This window comes from Mastigoproctus giganteus, chromosome 2 (genome assembly GCF_048544385.1).
Source record: "Mastigoproctus giganteus isolate SK-2022 chromosome 2, ASM4854438v1, whole genome shotgun sequence".
NCBI lineage: Eukaryota > Metazoa > Arthropoda > Arachnida > Uropygi > Thelyphonidae > Mastigoproctus > Mastigoproctus giganteus.
In genome coordinates this window covers 168,735,229-168,759,999 of record NC_143576.1, presented here as the reverse complement: position 1 = coordinate 168,759,999, position 24,771 = coordinate 168,735,229, and the positions used below count along the sequence as shown (strand labels likewise).

At 37.0% G+C, this 24,771-nt stretch overlaps 1 protein-coding gene across 4 annotated transcripts in view; it reads right to left on the bottom strand.

Moving 5' to 3' along the window:
• Nucleotides 1-24,771, bottom strand: part of LOC150089733 (chloride channel protein 2-like) — a 564,677-nt gene that overhangs the window by 102,143 nt on the left and 437,763 nt on the right. For all 4 annotated transcript variants that reach the window (XM_090368771.1, XM_090368772.1, XM_090368774.1 and 1 more), the window contains one exon: nucleotides 8,680-8,803. In XM_090368771.1, coding sequence (XP_090224897.1) covers nucleotides 8,680-8,803 — 124 coding nt within the window. The remainder of the gene's footprint in view (nucleotides 1-8,679; nucleotides 8,804-24,771) is intronic.

Below are 24,771 nucleotides of genomic sequence, written 5' to 3'. Positions count from 1 at the left end.
TTCCATTGCTGCAATGTCTTGATGGAAGGGCTCACCATGTTCATTATTGACAGCACCACAGTTTGGCAAGAAGAAATTCAGGTGCGAGTGCAAGAAATGCATCTTCAATGACATGTTGCACTCCAGTTTTTCATAAGTAATGAGATCTTCCACAAGCTGTCTGTAGTTGCCTGCTTTAACACTGCCTAGAAAACGAGTCGAAATATTTTAAAAGGCTTTCCACACTGATTTTGCTATCACTAAGGACACATTTGAAATGTTCGTCTTTGAAAAGCTGCCTTATTTGTGGAACAATGAAAACACCTGCCTTAATCTTCTCTGTATTAAGTCTTGGGAATTTCTCTTGCAAGTATGTGAATGCAGAACCATTCACTTCCAAATCCTTCACGAAATTTTCTATGAGCCCCAGTTTGATGTGTAGTGGTGGAAGCAAAATTTTATTTGGATCTACCACAGGTTCGAATGCTACATTCTTTATTCCAGGTCCTAATGATATTCACTGAGGTGAACTCCTCTTCTTGTAGTGCATATCCTTGGCATGACTCAGTGTAATCCTAATAAAATGGCGATTACCTTTAAATCACCACATATCTGCCACTCATACTTCTGATAGTGAAAACCTAAGAAGATGTTCTCCATGTTTGCATAAGTTTCTTTTTTGTGGATGGCATATGCAAGAGGTATTAAAGGCAGCATATTTTCATTGTGTAATAACACAGCCTTAAGGCTAACCTTAGAAGTGTCTATAAATAGTCGCCATTCTTTGGGAACATGCCTCGTGTTCATTGCTGCCATTATACCATCATCATCCTTACAAACAGTGAGTTCACCTTCTGTTTGATAGAATTTATCATAGTCTTTATTTCGAGTACAAAATGTTGTCACTTTAACAGAATGATCGAGAAGATTCCACTGTTGTAGTTTCGAGGCCAAAAGCTTTGCCTTATTCTTCGGCAGTTCGAGATCCCCAGTGAGGTAATTAAGCTCATTTTCTGTGATCTTATGTGGTTCAGAAGGATAAAGTTTTGGAAAAAATGGTGGATTCCTTGTAGACAGTTGCTGTACTTTTTAATGTATATCTAGTTGATGTTCATCAGTGTATTCAACTTTATCAGAGGGTAACGGAAACGGTCGGGCGGTTCAGGACTAGGTAGTACTTCACTGTGAGGCACGGGACGAATTGCAGATGGTATATTTGGGTACGTCATTGTCCACTCTTTCTTCATCATCATTCCTTTTCTCATAATAGACACCATTTATAATAGGAGGCATCAGAAGTAAGTCTGATGTGATTTGTTGGCTCCCTCCATATCATGGGCACTGCAAAAGGCATAAAACATCCCTTTCAATTCACCCACACATTGAGTTTTGATGAACAGGTAGCGCAGCATGTGTGTGTGGAGCCCAGTTCTTGTCCTGGTCGCCTACTTTACACCCAAAGTACAAGAAGTAGGCCTTTTTTTATGGCTCAAGTTAAGGGATGCTTTCTTGAAGCTAACATGACATCTCCACATGTTACAGAAGTCATCCAGACTATTCACACAATTACAGGGTATGTTAATCTTACATGACACAAATACTAAGCAAAAAGTAAGAATCACAGAGAACGACTGTTAACAAATCACCCAGTGTACCTAGCCATATTCAAGGATTACTGCAACAGAGTTGATGACGCATTTGAGGAGACAATTTATCACGTGATGCTGAGCAAGGCAACAGTTGCTGATCACGTGATAAGAGTGTGGTGCTACTAAAACTGCAGTGTTGCTATGGATTTTTGCAGAGAGCTGTAGTTGACAATGTAGAGTAACTCGCTAATATGAGACCCCAACTATAATTCGAAAACATGAGCCAATCGACAAATTTCAATGTGATTTTTGTATTCAGAAGCATAAAATTAGTTAAGATTGGGTATTTTCATTTTCGTAACATTTTACGTGTTGACCAGTGTAATGGTTAAAAGATAAGGTATTAGACTGCAGTAGACTAAAGAGAAAGAAATAGTAGAGAAAAGGAGGTGATTATCCCTCTGTATAAGGGATTATCCCTTTGTATAAAGCAATGGTCAGGCTAGACCTCCAGACCTATACACCTTGAGTACTGTGTACAGGTCTGGAGGCCTCATTTTAGGAAGGATGTAGAGTTGCTTAAGCGTGTACAGAGAAGGGTAACAAGATTGGTGAGGGGAAAGAAGGGGTCCTCTTAACAAGAAAGGCTTAAGTTCCAAACCCATCAGGAATAATATTTTGTCTGGATTGTGGAATAGGAGAGACTAACCAAGATAGGGTGGTCAAAGAATTAGGAAGTAAATTAAGATAAGGTATGTTTTGGAGCTGTAGTATTTTCTTAGTTGCTTCCATGATTTCTTCTTGGAAGATTTAAAGTACAGTCTGTCCTCATATAGCACGATAGTTGTGTTCCTAGAAAACCTCGTGCAATGCAAAATCGTGCAATATAAACAACAGGCCCTATGGGAAAAGTGGGGTTAGGTGCCGACCACCCAAGATTGAACACACATTTGGAACCAAAACATTACCAAACACAATAAATAATCGGGTAATTTTAATCGTTATAAAATACTTACGTATTTTATAACGATTAAAATACGTAATAAAAAATATATATTTTTTTATTATAATATAATAAATAATAAATATTTTTTATTATTTATTATATTATAATAAAGTATTTTTAGTATTTTTTAATACTAAAAAAGTATTTTTACGAATAAAATACGTATGTTATTCGTAAAAAAATTATATTAAATAAAATAGTCGTAATAAAATACTTACGTATTTTATAATACGTAATGACTATTACGTAATAAAATATTGCTAATGCTTTTGCTTCTATCGTAAGCAAACTTGTTTTTTGTTTGATTTTCTATGCAAACAGATGACAGCCGTTCCATCTCCTCCAATTCTTGTGTCTTAATCTAATTGATTTTAATTACACTTTGAGTTGTTCCTGCTACGAAAGTTGTTTTTATTTTCTCCGCATTCTTTGTAATTCTCGGCGTTGCCTCATTTAGGTCTGTATCTGTAGTACGTGCAATATCACATGGTCTTTCATTTCACTCAAAGCGTTTCACAATTTCATATTTTTTTCTCTATTGACAGAGGCGGACTGGCCTTACCCAGGAAATCCCGGTGGGCCGGAGGCCGGTGTGATTTTGGCCATAAACCGTAGTATGAGGCCACTATAAATTTTCCCGGGTAAGAATTTTTGACCCAGTCCGCCTCTGTTTATCGATATTGCTTTTTTTTTCTCTCTCTCTCTGAATCTGCAGTGTCTTCGCCAGGACGCTTCCTTTTCACACCTTTTACTAATTTTAAGTATTTTACTAATTTTCAGGGAATAAAGCGCAATTACAAAACGAGGAGGCACGCTTGATACACATAAACAAAGCTGCGGGCGTATAGCAACTGAATAAACAACACCGTAAAGGCCGAGATACACTATTAACACCCCACATTTTACTAAAGCACATTTCTGGGGGTTACTACCATAAAATAATAAAAACAATTTCCAGTTTCGTTTTTGCTAGTGGAATCTGTTATAAACTGGTAGTAAACTCCATCTAATTGCATTTGCGATTATATCGATAGCTGGAATTGTGTTGGTTTTTATGTTATTATGGTGAAATATGTTTCCCCTTCACTGATATAAAACACATAAATACATTTTCAGAATCTTCTTCATTCCTATCGTGTTGCGTTCGGTTGGGGTGATTCCGCGTTCGACTGCCATTTCTTGTAAACACAAAGGCGAATCGTGCATAAGCAAATTCGGTTCGTGTTATATAAGATATCGTTCCCCTAATTATAAATCGTGTATGATCGAATTCGTGTAATGTAAACACGTGTTATACGAGGACCGACTGTACGACTGATTGAAATGGGCTCTATGCTCTATCTTGATAACTGATGCTTTCCTAAAATAATGGAAAAAGATTTATTTGAATGTTCTTCTGGAGTAAAATTTTCAGTAGACAGAACTAATGGTTTGTGGTATTCCCTTGTGTCTCTGCATGCAATGGCACAGGCTGCTGTTTCCATTTCTTCAATTCTGAATTATGGTATCTTTTTCTGTGTTCTATTCTTTTCTCCTGTGAGATTCACCTATGTAAGAAAAGTTACATGAACATTACAGATAGCAAATAGGGCTGCTGGGATTGTATGGAGGTTGATTTCTTTTTGAGAGAAGTTGTTTTGATTATGCTGATCTGAAGTAAAATATCTGAATATTGTGAAACTTACTTGGAAGGGTTTTTTTTTTTTGTGTTTTTTGGCTGATGCTATATAAGCTTGCTTTCTTGCATCATATGCCTCAACTAATGCTAATAACAGTGCTACAACCTAGCACCCCCAGAGAAATGTATAAAGAGCTTGTACAGCTCTAACTAGGATGATTTTTAGGGATGTAAATTTGCAACGGTACTTATTATGGCATTTTCTGTAACATTCTGAAAATAGCTGTTTAATGTGATAATGTATCTGATGTTGCTTAACTCCTATTGCAAGTGTTCCTGGTTACAAAACTGTAAGGCTCTTCAGACATAGGAGTTTATTACTCTGATCTTGGATGCAAACAGGTGGAATAATTTAAAACTTAGCATGTTATTTGTATCCATGGGTTTCCTATATATATATATAGACCTTGAAATGCCATTGGGAGTTTTGGCTAGCATAGTGTCAAGGAATGGTAGCTGTTGTTTCTCTTCTGTATCTATTTTGAAGGAAATTTTTATACAATTGTTTAGGTAAACAAATAGCTCCAAGAGGCTGTCTTTCCCATGATTCCATACTAAAAAAGGATGTATATTTATCAATGATATTGATGAAGGTATATCAGGCTTAATGTCAAAGTTTGCAGATGATAGAGGTTGGCAGGGTTGTTAATGACAGTAATGGCAGTGTGCTACTGCAACAGGATCTAGAAAAGCTGAGCAGATGGCTGAGAAGTGGCAACTGAAGTTTAACATTGACAAATGCAAAGTACTGCATATGGGTAGAAGTAACCCCAGAGAAATGTACCAATTGTGTGGTTCTATGGCCGGTAGAAAATGAAAAAGACCTGGGAGTAATTGTGCAGTCAGATATGAAGTTTTCTGAGCAATGCAGACAGGCTGCCAAAGCAGGTCATGGGGTATTGTCAATGATATATAGGAATTTTGCTAGTAGGAAAAAGGAAGTGATTATCCCTTTGTATAAGGCAATGGTCAGGCCATGCCTTGAGGACTGCATACAGGTCTGGAGGCCCCATTTTAAGAAGGATGTAGAGTTGCTTGAGCATGTACAGAGAAGGGCAACAAGATTGATGAGGGGAAAGGAAGGGGTCCTCTTACCAAGAAAGGCTTAAGTTCTGCAAATTGCAGCAGCTAGAGATTAGGCACTGGTGAGGTGACCTGATTGGGCATATAAGGCCTGGATTGATGAGGGGAAAGGAAGGGGTCCTCTTACCAAGAAAGGCTTAAGTTCTGCAAATTGCAGCAGCTAGAGACTAGGCACTGGTGAGGTGATCTGATTGGGCATATAAGGCCTGGAATGAGTTGAGCACGTCGAATTCTGATGGGATTCTTCTGCTTGCTCAGATTATGAACCTGAGGGGGCATAGATTCAAATTGAGGAAAGACAGTTGTAGAATAGATATGTCAAAATTTGGCTTTAGCCAGCAGGTAGTTAATTGCCAGAACAAACTTCCATCTGTTGTTGTGGAAGTTGATAGCTTAAATAAATACAAGGAGGAACTGGATAAACTTTTAGAGGAAATGGATGTGTGAAATTTTTTTTTTTTTTTTTTTTTGGCTGATGCTATATAAGCTCATGTGCTTGCTTTCTTGCAACACATGCCTCCATTACTATTACTATTTGCATGTGTGAAATTATTTTTTTTTTTGGCTGATGCTATATAAGCTCATGTGCTTGCTTTCTTGCAACACATACCTCCATTACTATTACTATCTGCATATCTAGCCCATAGCTTGGGTAGTCATGTTTGTTCAGCTAAAAAGGAAGATTATAGTGCCAAAAAAAAAAAAATTTCCAAAATTAGTGGGGTACAGAATTTCTCCATTATCTCTATGGCCACATCCTGCAAGAAAAACTCTGGATACCAGACTTAGCACTTCATTTTGTTCTAAAAGACAAAGGTCTGACAGATTCCCATTGGTTGTTTGGTCACTCCACACCCAGAACTGTCTCTGTGACACCTTCTTAACCTTTTCACAAGTGAGTTTGCTGAATATGGATAACAACCCACTGAGTGAATTTACAATATTGGTAGCTCTGTGGAGTGAGTTTTTACAGATAATTTTGAAATTTTTTAAAAGTAAAATGCTTTATGCAACTGCTTTAAAATATTAATATGTTTTTAAATATCAATATGTTCTGATTTTGACTTTACTATCCAATACTAGAACAAAATTACTGTAAAAAATCATATCAGAATTTAAAAAAAAAAAAAAAAAAACATCATAAAAAATCTGTTAAAAAAAAAATTCTTAACGAAAATAATACCCTCTGGTAAAATCACAGCTAATTCAGATGTAGTGGGTATTATGCATGCCATATTGCCCTCTATGTTTATTTATGTATTTGATTTGAACTATCAACTTCTGGATCTGAATTCCACAAAACTTTATTAATTCATCTCACTTCCGATTTAGGCTCACTTTTGTAAGCCTAAATCAGACAAATGTGATCAACAGGTGCAATCTCCTATGATTTTCAAAACTATTTTTATGCTGCCATCTATTATAAACTGTCTGCAATACATTGGAAACAGATAAAACCATAAAATTTTCAAAACAACTCATACATTAAAAATCATATTTTTTTTTTATGCTGCCTACCCTCAAAAACATTGATCTATATATGTATTCCCTAAAGCTTAAAGGTCATGAAAAATGTAGATCTACAGATGTACTCTTAAAAGGGTTAATGGACCTAGTCTGTCAACAAAGTGGCTTCCAGAGGAATAAAGAACAAACCAGTAGATATCTGACAATTATGGTAATGTCTGCATCCTTCAAGATCTGATGCATATTTGCAATCTTCATATCTTGCATTCTTCCATATGATAATACTTTTCCAGTTGAGGAATCCTTTTCTGATGCACAACACAAATCACACTTTGTGCTGTCTTTATCATGTTACTGTGAGAGATGACATCTAGTTACTGTCAGGTGCATGAATCAGATGGACATTCGGTCATCACATGTGGTAGCACCTAGAGACATAACAGGTGTTTTCTTAAACGCACATTTTAAAAACTGGATGGTGAAGCAACAATTGAACCAATTAGTTTAAAGTGAGGGTATGGGTTGACTCAAAGGTCATGACTCACTTACATTTGATACTCATGCTCACTTCTGATCATTTCCAGAGAAAACTACCTGATGTCAGTTTGTTCTGGAAATGATCACCATTTATGATAAAATATCATAAGTTCAATTCCTGATCATCCCCTCTTCTTTGCAGCCTTAACAAAATTATTCAATAAAATTTTACCCACTAATCCTTTTTACCCTACTGATAGTATACTACAAGACTGAACCCAATTATGAGATAGCAGCAATTTACACAAACCATAAAGCTGCAGTCAACATGAAGTGCTACAGTTACTGGAACAATCTAATTAAGTCAAGGGAAATGCACTCAGCTTCTTAGCATCTTTCCTCTACAAACAAGTATACCTACATAGTCTGTTGATAAGAAAACTTATTCATTTAAAACTGCTCACAGCGTACATCCTTTCTGGTCTCCTCTTCAGTTCACTCATTCATCCTTTCTCTGTAAACAATCTGATATTGTATCTTATGCTAATGATACCAAGCTCATTTGGGCTATCCATCAATTTAAGGATCGAAATAATGTCACTGAAGACATCAAATCAGTTAGTTACTCAAACAATTTTCATTTTACCTGGACCATTTGCAATGCCAACCAATCCAGATAAACCAGTTCATATTAATTTTTCTTTCAAATTAAGTCCTAAACAAATATTAGCAGAAAAGAATGACACAATCCTTAATGTTTCTTATCACCACCACCTTGGGAAAGTATTTGATGCAAAATTAAGCTTTCATCACCATATACAAATATTGGCTCAAAAGATACCTAAGCTGAGATGAATTGCGAAACAATTTCCACAATAGGGACTAAAAACTACCACTGCTTATAGGGTATACATGTATTCGCCCTGTTGTACTTTATGATGGAGATATCTGGGCATCTGCTATCCCAAAAGGAGCAGCATGGGAATTAATAAAGGCTTCTTCAACTGGGCTGTAGTTAAACAGTTGTAGCTAACTACAGCCCTTGTGGGAGGATGTAGGATTCCTGTCCCAAGCTATTGTAACTTTTTCAGCCTGCATAAAGGGAAAATCGGCCCAAATACATTTTGTACAGACATAATATGCAACAGGCTGCATACACCAGATTACTATATGAACCAGTACATGATGGCCTGAGTAGTCAATGTGCCAACAATCAGTCTGTCAGAGAGAAATAAGGGGAGAAAAAAGCTTTTAAAGATTTCCTTTACTTAGATGCATAAAACAAAACACTGTTCTGCTACCTTACAATAAATTTACAATTGCCTTGTGATAAATTTTAAGCAGGTAAAAATCATTTGTAATATCCCTGTAATAATAATACAGTATATTCATATACCTACCATGTGCGATACTTGATGTAATAGTAGAATATGGAGAATGCATTGGAGAATGTTTTAGAATCGACTTCTTTGGAGTAGAAGGTGTGACAGGAGGTGAAGGAGGTGGTGATCCTTTGGGTGATCGCTAAGAGGGGGGGAAAAAAAACACTTAAGCATTTTCAGATATTGTAATTATAAAAGGGAAAAAAAAAAAAAGGGAAATTATCATAAAAAGGGAGCCTTTTTATGATAATTGGTAAAATCATTGTAAAAAGGCACGTAAATAAAATTATCATAATAAATAATAATAAAACTTCTGTACATAATGTGTCCTGCCGCTAGCACATTTAATGTATTTTACATTTAAGAGTCATCGGTAGGTGTTAAAAACGTTTTAATTTTCAGATATTAATAAAATTCATGGTTGTTGTTGTAATGTTTTCTGGCACAAGAGCTACATAGGCCATATCGTGCTTCCCAAATCAATTGATTTTACATATAAAAACTGCTTGAGCAGCAGTTAGAAATGGCCATACAGTTGAATTTGTTTTAAATAAAGAAAGAATTCCAAGAGATTTGCTTCTTTATCTATGATGCTATTGTGAGACAGAGATTGTTGTAGATTTGAAATTAAACTAAAACACGTTCGTCGGGTGCTGTTGAACAAGCTATATCCAAGAAATATATGTTTTACTATAAGTGGTTGCGAGCAGTGCGCACGCTGAGGAGTATCATTTCCTATAAGCAAGTAGAGATGTGTGAGGTGAGTGTGACCTATTCGAGTTCTGGCTAAGATTACTTCTTCTTTTCTATTTTTACGAAGGCTAGAAGTCCATAATTGTGGTTCAGATTTTATTTGGAATAGCTTGTTATTTGTTTGCATTTTCCACAGAAGTGTCCATTGTTCCATAGATGTTCTCCGTATATTGTGTTTATAATCAGGATATGGGACCAGATCATTTGTTGAGGCTAGGTTGGAAGGATGAATGGATGGATGGATGGAAATTGTGGAAGGATGCTTTGCAGCATCATCTGCACATTCGTTTCCTGGAATACTACTGTGGCCAGGGTTCCAAGAGAAAATAACAGTTTGCCGAAGCTCATGTAGACACATCAGCTTATGTCTTATGAGCTTTAATAAAGGATTGTTAGGTGAGGAAGTGCTTTTCAAAAAAAAGCACTCTATGAATCAGTATATATTATGCTTTTATTTATTCACAGTAGTAAGATATTTTTCAAAGCAAGCTTAATGGTGTGAAGCTCAGCAGTATAATTGCTGCATTCGGCTGGAAGTGAAATTGAAACAGTTGTATTAGGGAAGACAACGGCTGCACCCACTCAATTCTCAGACTTTGAACCATCAGTGTAGATCTGGGTAAAGTGGGGGTACTTTTGTGTGTGAGCAAAATGTAGTTGTTAAATGTTAATATTTGCTATAGAACCTTTACCCCATTGCTCAAAGTAATTATCACAAGAAAGTGTGAAGGAAGTCCACGGGGGATCTGGATCTTTTGATTCTCTGAGAATATTATCAAGCTGAATGTTCCAGCTTTCTCTTAGATTCTGCAGTAGGCTGAATTGTTCCAGGTTTATTTGCATAATGGATTTTCCACTGAGGTTCATGCCATAGTGGCCAAACAGGATGAGTAGGCAGGCTTTTAATTTTAGCTGAATAATTCATCAGCAACATCTTACTTCTGATGCTAAGTGGAAGTTCGTGAGCCTCAACGTAAAGACCTTGAACTGGAGATGTTCTGTATGCACTTAGGGCTATCCTAAGAGAAAAAAGTGTTGGATGGGTACAAGACAGGCTAAGGTACTCTTCCTAGTTGAGGTGCTCCGTAGTCTAGCCGAGATCTAATTAGGGACTTGAGCAGGGTATAACGATCTGCATCCCAAGATGTACTGGAGATGATCCGGAGTATATTCATTTTCTTTGCGCAAGTGGTTCTTAGATATTTGATGTGCTCCTGGAAATTTAACTTCTTATCAAAATTTAGCCCTAGGAGTTGAATACTGTTCACAATTAGTAGAGGGTGATTGGCCAAGTGCAACTCAGGTTCAGGATGCATTCTGTTTGTTTGTTATTTGGTTTTTAGAAGATTAGCAACTAAGGCCATATTGCTCCGGGGATATGCGGTGGTCATTCTCTGATGTTTCCGCACCCTCTGTATTTGGTGGTCACAGGCTCAAACCCCAATCTAATCAAGAAGCATGTGCTACGCACTGCTGCTCATGCCCACCTGGCTATGGAGGTGCCCAGGATGCATTCTGTGCTTTTTGCAGAAATGTATAGGTGTAGCTTTCTGGCTTTACAGTCTGTATCCATTTTGTGCCATCCATAATTCAATGTTATTTATGGATATTTGTAGATGCCTCTCGATATAGTTCGTATTCTAGGAATGACATGATATGGTAAGATTATCTGCATAGAGATATGAGTCAACAGTGTTTGGAATGCGATTTGTGATATTGTTTATTCATATTGAGAACAGAGTGGCACTAAGAACAGAGCCTTGTGGGACTCCTTCTTCTTGTATGTATGGTTGAGATAAAACCTGCCAGTATCTAACTTGGAAAGATCTGTCTCAAAGGAAGCCTTGAATAAAACATGGTAAATGACCTCTCCTATGAATAGAATGGAAATCTCTTAAGATGCCATATCACCAAGTGGTATCGAAAGTCTACTCTATATCAACGCATATCATGATGAGATGTTGATTTCTGATGAATGCGTTTCTTAAGTTTGACTCAGCTTTTGTCACGAGGTCTAGGGAAGATCTGTTCTTTCGAAAACCAAACTGATTGTTACTGATTATGTTTCGGGATTCAAGATACCAGGTGAGTCGACGGTGAACCATTTTTTCCAAAGTCTTACTGAAGCAGCTAGTTAGAGAAATTGGCCTATAATTGTGAGAAATGGAATGATCTTTTCCAGGTTTCGGAATAGCTATTACATAAGAATGTTGCCAGGAAATCGGGAATATATGTTCCGAGAATATCTGATTGTAAAATTTTAGCAATGACGATAATAATTTCTGATTGAGATGTTGAAGCATTATATAGTAAATTCCATCAGGACCAGAAGCACTGTTTCTTGAGGTATATATAGATTCTTTCAGTTCAGATATTGTGAGTGGTTGGTTATAAAGTAAAGGGCATGTAGCTTTGAAGTTCAGTTTCCTTTTCTCAGCTTCAATTTTTTGAAAAGATGGTTGATGTGCGATTGAGGTGGACAATTCGCAAAACAGTTCCTAAGGCATAGGCAATCTGCCCAGGAGAGGAAATCTCCTTTCCATTCCAGTTAATAATAGGAGAAGGCAATATATGATATTTCCTGCTTAGCTTCTTTATTTTTTCCCAGAGTATTTGGGTATCAGTATCTTTGTTGATTGATGAGGCAAATTTTATCCATGAATCTTTTTTGGCCTTTCACTACATGTAATGAGCTTTGGCTCTCAGTCTCTTGAAGTTAATAAGGTTGGCAGCGGTGGGATATTTGCAGAAGGTGTTCCATGCTGCATTTTTTTTTTTTTTTCCCTATTTTTGCTTTGTCACAAACACCATTCCACCAGTGATTTGTATGACAATGGTTTCTTATTTGAGACTGTGGGATGGTGGTTGTTGCAGCTGTTAGTATCTGTGTTTTGATATGATCAGTGGCAATGTCAATAGCAGAAGACTCAATGATATCCTCATCAAAAGATACATGATTGGTAAATTTTGTCCAGTTAGCTTTGGAAAATTTCCATTTCTTTTTTGTTTCTATTTGTTTGGACTGGGTGGTTTGAATGCTACAAATCAGTAGATAATGGTCACTGTTTAGAGGATTGTCATGTACTGCCCATTCTATAGTTGGAAAGAGGATCAGAGAGCAGATTGAGAGAGCTATTGAAGTGGTTGACCCAGTAGGAAAATGGATGTAAGTAGGTAAGCCAGTGTTCAATTCTCTCTGTCAAGTAGCATTTCAATAAGCTGACCACGTCCGTCTGAGACCAGAGAACCCCATAATGGATGATGTCCATTAAAATCTCCTAATAGACAGATAGGAGACAGTAATTGAGAAATAAGATTTTCCAGATCCTGAATTGTGCATGGACGATTTAGCGGAAAATATATCAAGCCAATTGTGTCAATGTGATACCGATTACTATACGGGTAGCAACAGCTTCTAATGGTGTTTGCAATGGAATGTGCCTAGAGGAGGACTTGTGATTACACTAGTACAGCTACTCCTCCATGGGGGGGCTGTTAGTTTCAGATCGATCTTTTCTGAAGATAGTATAGTTTTTTACTGAAATGGATATTTTTGTTGTTAAATTCCTTTCTTATAAACATATGGCAGCAGGATTGTAATGGTGAATTAGTTCATAGTTATCAATATTGCTGTGAAATCCTCTGCAATTCCATTGTATGATTTGTTCCATTATTTGGTTTTGTGAGCAGAAGAGGAATCTGTCTGCTTTTTGTAGGTGGCTTGTTTATATCTGTTTGGTTTTGATTTTCCTTTTCTTGAAAAATTTGGGCATTTTGAGTCATTGCCTTCTTCCATATCATCACCTGCATGTATTTCAAGCAGATCTTCTGAGTTGGTAGTATCATCTGTGTCCATGCTTGATAGGTGAGATTGATTCACCTCAACAGGATCAGATTTCTGCATATCCACTGCTTGACAATGGGAAACTCTCTGGGGTGGAACTGTCAATGGTGTATTATTGCATTGGTCTACTATGTTTGGTGGAGATGGATGCTGGACCAAGAGGAATGATCGAGCCCAGTCTGAGATCGATGTGTCTGGATGGATGGACACTTCCGTCTGACATGCTACTGCTTGAAATCTGTAAGTAGCAGACGCATAGGTGTATTGTGGCATATTTAATTTTACTTGTTTTCTTGCCTCTTGGTAGGAAACTTTATTTTCAATTTTATACTTTTGTATTTTTTTTCCCAACTTCCAGAGGTTGCAGTCTTTGGAATATGCCAGGTGGTTGCCCTTGCAATTTGGACACTGTCGGATTGATGCCTTACATTCTGTTTGTGTATGAGTTTTACGCCCACAGTTTGCATATGTTGCATCTGCATCTCCACGGCATGCTGTCTGGGAATGGTCAAATTTCTGGCATTTAAAACATCTTAGGGGGTTTGGAATATATGACCGAACGGGACAGTTTAAATATCCTGCCTTGACTGAAGCAGGTAGATTTGGAGAACTGAAAGTTAAAATTATACTTCAGGTAGGGACTAAACTGCCATCTTTACAGATCATGATCCTTTTTGTCTGAGTGCATTTTTGTTCTTTAAGTTCCTGAACTATTTCATCTTCAGGGATGTTCAATAAATCCCATTCAGTGATCACTCCCTTTGAAGAATTGAGGGTGGTATGTGGTGTGATTTGAACTGGGATTTCACTCAAGGATGTCAGACATAATAATAGTTCAGAGTGTTGAGAATTGGTAGTCTCTATTAACAAATCTCCAGATTGGACACTTTTCACTATTTTTAGTGAACCACCTGCGGCATGTTCGAGACATTTCTGAATAATGAAGGGGGAGAGCTTGCTCACAGGTTGTGTTGATGGAGAATGTATTATTAGGAAAGCTGGTAATTCCTGTCTGTCAATGTCCTTTTTCATTCTCTTCGGGAGAGAGAAGTAGTAGTGGCATGTGATGCAAGAAAGCAAGTGTATGAGCTTATGCAGCATCAGCCAAAAAAAAAAAAAAACACACCATTCCCTCCAAATGCCTGTCCAGTTCCTCCTTAAATTTATTCAACCTATCAACTTCCACAATGACAGATGGAAGTTTGTTCCAGCAATTAACCACCCGCTGGCTAAAGGCAAATTTCCGCACATCTATTCTACATCTGTCCTTTCTTAATTTGAATTTATGACCCCTTAGGTTCGTAATCTGAACAAGAGGAAGGATCCCATCAGAATTCAGCGTGCTCAACCCATTCAAGGCCTTATACACCTCAATCAGATCACTGCGCAAGTGCCTAGTCTCCAGCCATTGCAATTTGCAGAACTTAAGCCTCTCTTGGTAAGAGGATCCCTTCATTCCCCTCACCAATCTTGTTGCCCTTCTCTGTACATGCTCAAGTAAATCTACATCCTTCCTAAAATGAGGCCGCCAGACCCGTACGCAGTACTCACGGCGTGGCCTGACCATTGCCTTATACAGAGGGACAATCACCTCCTTCTCCCTGCTAGCAAAATTCCTATATATCATTGACAAAACCCCATGACCTGCCCTGGCAGCCTGTCTGCATTGCTCAGAAAACTTCATATCTGACTGCACAATTACTCCCAGGTCTTTTTCATTTTCTACCACCTTAAATGTAGTACAACACAGTTGGTACGTTTCTCTGGGGTTACTTCTACCCATATGCAGTACTTTGCATTTGTTAAGGTTAAACTTCAGTTGCCACTTCTTAGCCCATCTGCCCAAATTATCTAGATCCTGTTGCAGTAGCACACTGCCATTACTGTCATTAACAACTCTGCCAACCTTTGTATCATCTGCAAACTTCGACATTAAGCCTGATATACCTTCATCAATATCATTGATAAATATACAAAACAACAGTGGATCCAACACCGAACCCTGTGGGACTCCACTAATAACATTAGTCCACGAAGAGCACCCATTGATTACTACCCTCTGTCTTCTCCCACTTAACCATCCTTTTATCCATTGTAGCAACTTACCCTTAATACCATTCTGTGCAATAGTCTTCCATGTGCAACAGTGTCAAAAGCTTTCCTGAAATCCAAATATATGATATCAAAATTATTTTTTGCATCTGTAATTACTCGTGTCACCCTTCGATCCCCCTTTGTGAATTGGGGATACGTTTGCACATCTCCAGTCTGTGGGAACCTCCCCTGAGTCCAATGATGCTCTCATAATTAAGTCACGGTTAGTATTGTATATGTCACTTTGTTGAAAGCATTTGGCTCTAAACATGGAAATTCATTTGTTACCATCTTTGCTCCTTTTAGCCCTAAGGGTTGGTTTATCCCCCAGGTTACCAGCCCCACCACGTGGAGGCAGGAGCAGTGCCACCAGTGATCAAGTGGTTCTTTAAGTTAGTAGAATTGATTAGTGATATATATAAAGAATAAGAAAAAAAAAGAGGGATTGCATTACTGGGTTCTTACTTTTGACCTTTAAAGTGCAGAACCACTTCAAGTAAATAAAATAACTGCTGCACTAGAAAATAAACAAAACAATATCACTTTGGAGATCACTCTATAATCACAGAAAGAAAATCACTCGTCACTATTGCTTGGCACTCGGGGCCTAAAAATCATGGATTCAATAAAATAAGTGTTTTAATATTATTAATAATAATTACATATTGGTTACTGAAAGTATTGGTCTGTGATGATTAAAGTAGGATATATAATTTTTACATTGAAGAGATTTTCACTGTAAGCACCCTGTTAGAGATTTAGGAGAAAGAGGTTTTCCTTTACCCCAACAAGGGGTCACCTGTTGTTTCGCTGAAGTGAATCATGCACACTGCTGTAAATTTTCCCTATTTCTGTTTACATGGTCACAGTAATTGAATATCTGAGTGTTTCTGACATTTTGTACAGTTTCAAAATAATGATAATACTAATAATAATAATAATAAAATTCAAATTTAAGCCAGTTTTGTAAATAAGCGGAATGTTTTTTTTTTTAAATTTATTTCCTCTTTATGCAGTCTTCCTATGCTGTACTGATGTTGGCTTCTTTTCTTTGGTGGCAAGACTAAAATTAATTTGTCTTTTTTTGTTTTATTTGAATTATAAATCACAATATTTACGATTATCTGTTTATATAGCAAGCACAAAACCACTATACACACATTATTTATAACTTCAAACTTATTCAGTATCGCAGAACGTACACAATGTGTGAATTGTGAACTGCTGTGCATTCAAGCAGGTGCCAATGAAGTGGTCACTGATTGGTCCCTTAAAAGTTCTGGACAGCAAATAGATCTGTGCTGCTATGCAGTATGTACTCAGATTTAAGGATGCATGCAGGCTTGAATCGTCCTCTGAAAACATTTAGCAAAAATTAATTTTCACCCTGCCCTCTGCTCTCATCCTGATGCGACATCTAGGGGCACCATTTCGTCAGCTAGCCTCAGGTGTCAAAATAATTTGACACGGAACTGATGTGGCCTGTCAATGGCAACCTTTCGATACCAGTGCCCTTGGCACCTGCCCCAATGCCAAGGCGTTCTGACGCTACTGGTTGTAAAAGGAAAGGCAAATGAAATGAACAACTGACTGATTGAACCATGGGCTATTTCATAGCGGCTGAAATTTTTCTTAGCATCAATTGCACTGTCTAGAGAGTACTGTAAAAAGCTGTTATACTTGATTCACAATTTCACATGTTCTTTGCTTATGGTGAAGTTATTTTATTTAGTTTAGTATTTTCCACAAGAAGAAAAAGTAAAGTTTTTTTGTAGATTATATGCTTGCTGAATTTTAATTCTTTATTTTCTGAAAAAAAAAAACATTATCTTTAGTGTGTGTGTCTGCTGATAAAATTTTTATAAAGTGTTTTCCTATAAAATTTTATCCTAAAGGGCTGTTATAATGGATCCACATTTGGATTGAAAAGGAACAGGGAGGGAGAGTATGTTGAAGCTGATGACATTGAATCAGCTTCTTACAATATGTCATCTGATACTGAAACAGAATTCTAATCAAGTAATGCAGATTCTGAATCTCAAATGCATCTGCTGAAGTTAGAGTGCTACAAACAAAATATGCCGGTATTACTTGGAGTGATGATTCTTTACAGATGAAACCCATTTATTAAAAAGCACTGCTTACTTATTCCAGCACTCCAGAGAAGTGCCTTGAAACATCTAAAGAAAATAAATCACAAATATAAGCAGCAGCGAATGTGTTAACAAGTATACTGTAGACTGTGCAAGGCTCATAGGGGCAGAATTTTTCTTGGCATGGTCTGTGCTTGTTAACAGGTGAGAGTATTTTTTACAGGAATGGGATACACATAAATAGCTAAAATATTTGCTGCTACTATCAATGCAGTGCTAACATGGTCAAAAAAACAAACCACATGTGTACCTTGTATGCAGAAAAGATGTTTTATGTGAAAACATCCTTGGCTTAGAATAGGCTAGCAAAATCCAAGCCAATAGCCTACTTACCCATTTTTGATTTTTGATTGTAGCCATTTGTTGAATACAGTAAAATCTCGTTAATACAAACTCATTTATATGAAGCACGTACCATTCCCCTGCGAAAGGATAAGCTTTTCTATGTAAATATATTTGTTTTTTTAAAAAATTCAGTTAATATGTATTACAAAGTTCTTTTTCACCCCGTGAGAAATAAATATTATCATTTTGTATGTTTAATACAAATCTTGGCAGAGCGATCCAATTATTGCCCCTGGCCACCTGGCTCCCTACTTATCGAAGGATGGCACTGACTTGTTAGAAATTAGTTTTGTGTAAACAAAAGCAGTTTATGGTAGCTATGTGCACTCTGAAAAACACATGAAATGTCAAGTGCACTCTGAAAAACATCTTTCTGAAGGATGAGTTGTTAAATTAACAAAAGAATAAAAAGTTTTTCTAAGTTGTTTACATGCATTCCCTCGCTCTCCAGAGGAATAAGGTCAGTTGCAATTGTTACCCCAGTTCAAAGAGTCTTTTGTTATCGTATACAGCAATCTATTTTTTGTGCCATTTTATCTGAGCTGCCTTTTTCGGAACTTGTGCCTTTAAATTAATTTAAAATTTGTTTTTATTAAATCTTATCTAGCAGTGTTATGGCGAAAAAAATGTAGATGGACAGAATTAAGCCTGGAAATTATACTAAAAATTACACAAGAGGCTGATAGGATGAAAAGAAGCAAAACGGAAATTGCAAAGGAATAGAACATCCCTTTACCTATTTTATCTACATCGAACAGCAATGAAAAACAGGAAACAAAGTCATGGTGCAAAACACGAGGAGCTTGAAACAAAACGTTTCGAATGGAAACAACAAATGCACGCATCTAATTCGCCAATATCAGGTCCGATTTTGCAAGAAAAGGCAAATTATCTAGCTCAGCAACATGGGATTAGCGACTTCAAATGCAGCAGTGGCTGGCTCCAAAGATTTAAAGACAGGAATAACTTGGTTTCGCAAAATGTTTGCGGTGAGTCTGGATTAGTTAACAAAGAAAAGGCTACAGACTGGTTGTGTTCTGTACAGTCCATCCTTGAAAAATGTGAGGCAAAGGATATTTTTAATCTTAATGAGACAGGTTTATTTTATTTTATAATTTGCTGCCAAACAAAACATTTGCTGTTTGAGGAGAGTCTTGTCATGGTGGAAAATTAAGTAAACAAAGACTCACTGTTCTGTTATGCTGCAATTCAGATGGCAGTACAAAACTACACCCACTTGTGATTGGTAAGTTTTCCAAGCCAAGATGTTTTAAAGCAGTTAACCAACTTCCCTGTGATTATGAGGCCAATAGAAGTGCTTTGCTTATGATCAAAATGTTTCAGTCTTGGTTATCAAAATTGGACAGAAGAATGGCTTCAGAAAAAAGGAACATTTTGATGATTCCAGACCGTTGTACAGCACATTTTGCCGAGACACTTAAGTTGAAAAATATACAGCTGTTGTTTTTACCCCCAATACCACTAGTTTAATGCAACCACTGAATCAAGTCATTATTTATAACCTCAAGAGAGCATACAGAGCCCGCCTGATAAGGTACTTGATCTACAACATAGAAGGAAGGGATAATTTGCAGCCAAACTGGAATGTCTTGGACGCTATCCGCAATCTTGTTATTGCTTGGGAAAGTATTACATCAAGTATAATAATCAACTGCTTTAGAAAGCGTGGCTTTAGAGAGAACATCATCGAAAAACATGGTCCAGCAGACGAATGTGATAGCAACAGTGAGGAATGGAGGAATTTGAAGGAGCATATGGATTTTGTTGGCAAATTTGAAAAGTTTGTGAAGGTGGATGATGAAGTTGCTACCACTGCAATGCCAACACCAGAAGAGCTGCTGGGTACCAAACAAAACGATGATGTTTTTGTTACCAGCGACAGTGAAAGTGAAGAAGCGTGCACACTGCCATCTAAAAAAGACGTCCAAAATGCATTGAACGTAATAGAGAATGTGTTAGCCTGCAGTAACGTTGATAAAGAAACAACTATTGCATTTGATAACGTCTGTGCTGTAGTTAAAAATGCATATAGGACAAAAACTGTGCAAACAACATTGGATTCTTTCTTTACATTAGATTAATTTATTAAAAAGTTAATGGTTTGTATGCCTCCTTTTATATTAAGATTTTAATTCTTTTTACTGTGATATTAAATATTGTATATATCAAAATATATACTGTACAATATTTTCATTTCCATTAATATTTCTTTTCCCTTAGTTTATCTTACAAATAAAATAAAATCTTTAAAAAATATGTTATTCCTATTACTGTATTGTTAGACAAGGCTTTTGTTTTTATTTTATTTTATTTTTAATATTATTTTATTAATTTATTTTTGATATTATTATTATTTATTATTATTCTTAGATACACAGTATGTACCAAAAAAAAAAAAAAAAAAAAAAAAAAAAAAAAAGGAAAAATCTCGTTATAACAAAACATGAAAATTTAGGCCCCTTGAACTTTGTATTAACGAGATCCCACTGTAGTATGATTGCAACAATACACATATTTGGATTTCTTCCTAAAGATTTCCCTGTGATTCCAACCTGTTCCAGCTTATTAAGTAACCACTCATGTGGGACTGAGACAAATGCTTTCTTGAAATCCAAATAAATGCCAATGCTAATGCTAAACAATGTTGCAATTATTCCATCAAGTCCAGCTCTTGAGTGACCCTGTCAAAATAGCTAACCAGATTAATTAAACATGATTTTCCCTTTACAAAACTATGATGAGTATCCTTCAGAATTCTATTTCTATCCTAAATGATCCCTTGATCATTGTCTCCATGATTTTCCCTACTATTGAAGTCAGACTGACTGGCCGGTAATTTCCCGCTTCCCTCTTAGAACCACCAAATCATAAATCATCAATAGGACACCATGGGCCTTCCTTGCAACCTGTCTACAATGCTCTGAGAACTTCATCTCTGACCATATCATAACACCCAAGTCCCTTTCCTCCACTACTGGCTTTAGTTCAACCCACCAAGTGTATAAGATATTTTGGGGTTACTGTTCCCCAGGTGTAACAGCTTACACTTTGCTGGATTAAAGTATAGCTGCCATTTTTCTGACCATCCCTGAAGTCTATCTAGGTTACTCTTAAGAGGCTCTACTTGGCGGTGATCATTGACTACTCTACCAATCTTTACATCATCTTCAAATTTAGACATCGCACCCTCTATCTATCCCTTCATCAATGTCATTTATAAAAATGACGACCCCAGGAGCCTGTAGGCTCAACAGTTTTTTCATTAAATAAACATGTGATTTTCAACATCATTAATTACATTTTTTTTTTTCAACTTCACTCTCATAATTTCTCATTAACACTGTTTTTCTTCTATAAATATTAATGCAAAGTAACTGTTCCGTTCATCCACAAATTCGGCTGAGGTATCTAATACTGTCATATGCCCATTACATACGGGTCTGATCTGGTTTGCCCTTCTCTTCTTTACATTTATATATGTGAAGAATTCCTAAACCCCACTCTTTGCTAGCAATTTCTCATAATCTGCCTTTGCCAGCCTAACCTTTTCTGTGGCACAATTACAGATCAATTTGTAGCTGTTACAGGTTTCAGTACTTTTTACTGCTCTGTAACTTTTCCATGCTGCCTTTTTCTGCTCAAGTAATCTGTCAACTTGCTTATTCATCCAACTTGGAATCTTCCTCATGGAGTATTTTTTTAATGGTATATAAGCATTCAAGGCTTCTATGATTAATGTTTTAAAGGTATAACCATAATTCAACTGTATTCACTCTCCGTAAAATATTTACCCAGTTAATAAATGCTATGTAGCATCTTAAGTGATGTAATTTTCTTTCCTGAAATTATAACCCATTCCTTTGCCTTTAACTACTGCTACCTCTCTCTCTTCATCATCCAACGTAGAACTCCGTGCTCACTTTCTGCTATTGGTTCCTGTACTGTGAGCCCTATTATGTCATCTGGTTCATGGGTGATGATGAGGTCTAGAATATTCTTTTCCCTAGTAGGTGCTGCCAACTTTTCCCAATTTAGTAGGTGCTGCCAACTTTTCCCAATTTAGTAGGTGCTGCCAAAGATGTTTTCACATCAAAAACTGCTAGTTTGGGTGGGGGGGGGATGCACAGACTATAGTTTAAGAGCTGCCACAAGCAGGGGAGGAACTGATTTTGCACTGCTTCTAGAGGAACATGCAACAGCTTGAAAAGCAAGGTGTAGGATTACAAGGCATGCTGGTGGTTGCCTTGGAACAAGCAGATCAAGCAGAACAAGCAGGTGGGCTTTGTTAGGTTTACTAAGAGCAAAAGCAGCTGTACAGTTACACACTATTGCTTGAAGTACAGTAAATAAATAAGACTAATTTGGAGTACTGGACAGGTCATTAAATGCAGACATTATAGGGATATCAGAATCATTATGCCACTAAGACAATTTAGGATGCAGAATTTGAATATACAAAGCAGAATATAGATAGAAAGGACAGACAGACAGAAACGAATGGTAGGGGGTCATTCTCATGATAAGAAGCACACAGAATCTAAGGAAGTGTACACAGTTTATGCGGGGGTAGCTAGTATAATGTTGAATTGGTTTAGCATGACATAAGCTCTGGGAAGACTTTAGTATTCACAAAAGCCTGGGAAAATTTTAGTAGTTACAAAAGTGGGAATAGATTATATGCCAAATGACTGTGATTTATATATGTTATTTGGTTTTTAGGAGCATTATCAACTAAGGCCATATTGCTCCGGGGATATGTGGTGGTCATTCCCTGACCTTTCCGCATCCTCCGTATTTGGTGGGCACGGGCTCAAACCCCGGTCTAATCAAGAAGCGTGTGGTACGCACTGCTGCTCCTGCCCACCTGGCTACGGAGGCACCGTAATGAGTATAATGAATAACTAGATCAGACAATTGAGTGGGATAATAAATCAAATTGTTTTTTTTTTTTTTTTTTTATATATGATGGGGGAATTTAACTTTTCACATGTTGACTGGAATGTCTGGAGTTGGTTTCTCACACAATATTAGAACTTTTCTGGATTTAATGGGTGATTGCATGCTACGCCTGCATCAAGCAGGCTGGGGGGAGGAAAGAGTAACAAAATCTGATCATTAGCAGTGACTCTTCATCCATTAAGAATTTCCAGATAAAGAAACCACTAAGGGCAGTGACCATAGTTTATTACTGTGGAATTTTGCTTAAAAATATAACTACTGTCAAGGTAAGATGAAAGCATTTTATTATTCACAAAGGTAATAGTACTTTCTATATAACGCAAGGAAGCCACAGGCATTTGCTGCTGCACCCAAAGTAAACATAGTAAACTGAATACATCTAACCGGATCATTATGAGAGAATCCTCAAGGGAAGTCTCTACAGACCTTGATGTACAAATGTTGCCCCTATTCACAAAGGAGAATCAAAGAGCAAAGTGAGTAATATTGGGACAAGCTATTGTAGACCTGTAAGCTTGACTTTTGTTGCAGAGAAAATAATGGAGTCAATGGCTAAAGAAGTAATGCATGCACAACCATCTTTACAGGAATGCAGTTATACAGCAATCACAGCACAGACTTGTTATGGGAAGATCTTGTCCGACCAGCTACTATGATAAACTGGATGCAAAAATTAATTCTGACATCATATACTTAGATTTCATAAAACTGTTTTGCATAAAAGACTGCTGTAAAAAATGGAGCAGTGAAGTCAATAACTGTAGTTATTGACTTCACTCTTAGAACCACCTTTATGTATTGGCAATACATTGGCACTTCTCCAGTCCAAAGGAATCTCTCCCAAGTCCAAAGGTGGAACAATGATCTCATACAGTTCATAATTCTTTTCAGTGAAACCAAATGATGGTGTTACCAACTGCAAATTCTAAATGGAAAGCATTCAGGGATGAAGCTGCAGAAGACATGAGGCTTTTCATACCAACTAAGAAACATTGTTCAAAGTTTAGACCTAAATGCATGTCAGATGAGACTAGTGGCAGAGAAGAAAAATGCATGGAATGATTATAGATTAACAGAGACACAGAAACCTACAGTAAGTACAAACCAGCCTACAATCAAGTCAATAAGGGAGTTAAGCAAGAGCTGAGGCAGATTATGAGATGCCTTTGGCTAAGAATACAAAGAAAAGTAACAAAGAATTCTTTGCTTCTGTTAATACTACAGGGAAAGGAAAGGCATGAAAATCACATTGGTCAACTAAATATGAATGGCATAATGGCTACTGATGATCCTGTTCGGGCTGACAACAAACTAAATAAATATTTTGCATCACCATTCATCTGAATAAATATTTGCATCACCATCAGCATTTATCCATGCATGAAGTTTTAAGGACCAGAAGTATACGTAATATTCTAATTTGGAGCTAAATGATTTTGTGAAACTAAGAGGAAAGTTGAAGAGAAACTGTTGAAGCCCAAAGTAAACAAAGTAAACTGAATACATCTAACTGGATCATTATGAGAGAATCCTCAAGGGAGGTCCCTATAGACCTTGATGTACAAATGTTGCCCCTATTCACAAAGGGGAATCAAAGAGCAAAGTGAGTAATATTGGGTCATTATGAGAGAATGGATCATTATGAGAGAATCCTCAAGGGAGGTCCCTATAGACCTTGATGTACAAATGTTGCCCCTATTCACAAAGGGGAATCAAAGAGCAAAGTGAGTAATATTGGGACAAGCTATTGCAGACCTGTAAGCTTGACTTTTGTTGCAGAAAAAATAATGGAGTCAATGGCTAAAGAAGTAATGCATGCACAACCATCTTTACAGGAATGCAGTTATACAGCAATCACAGCACAGACTTGTTATGGGAAGATCTTGTCCAACCAGCTACTATGATAAACTGGATGCAAAAATTAATTCTGACATCATATAC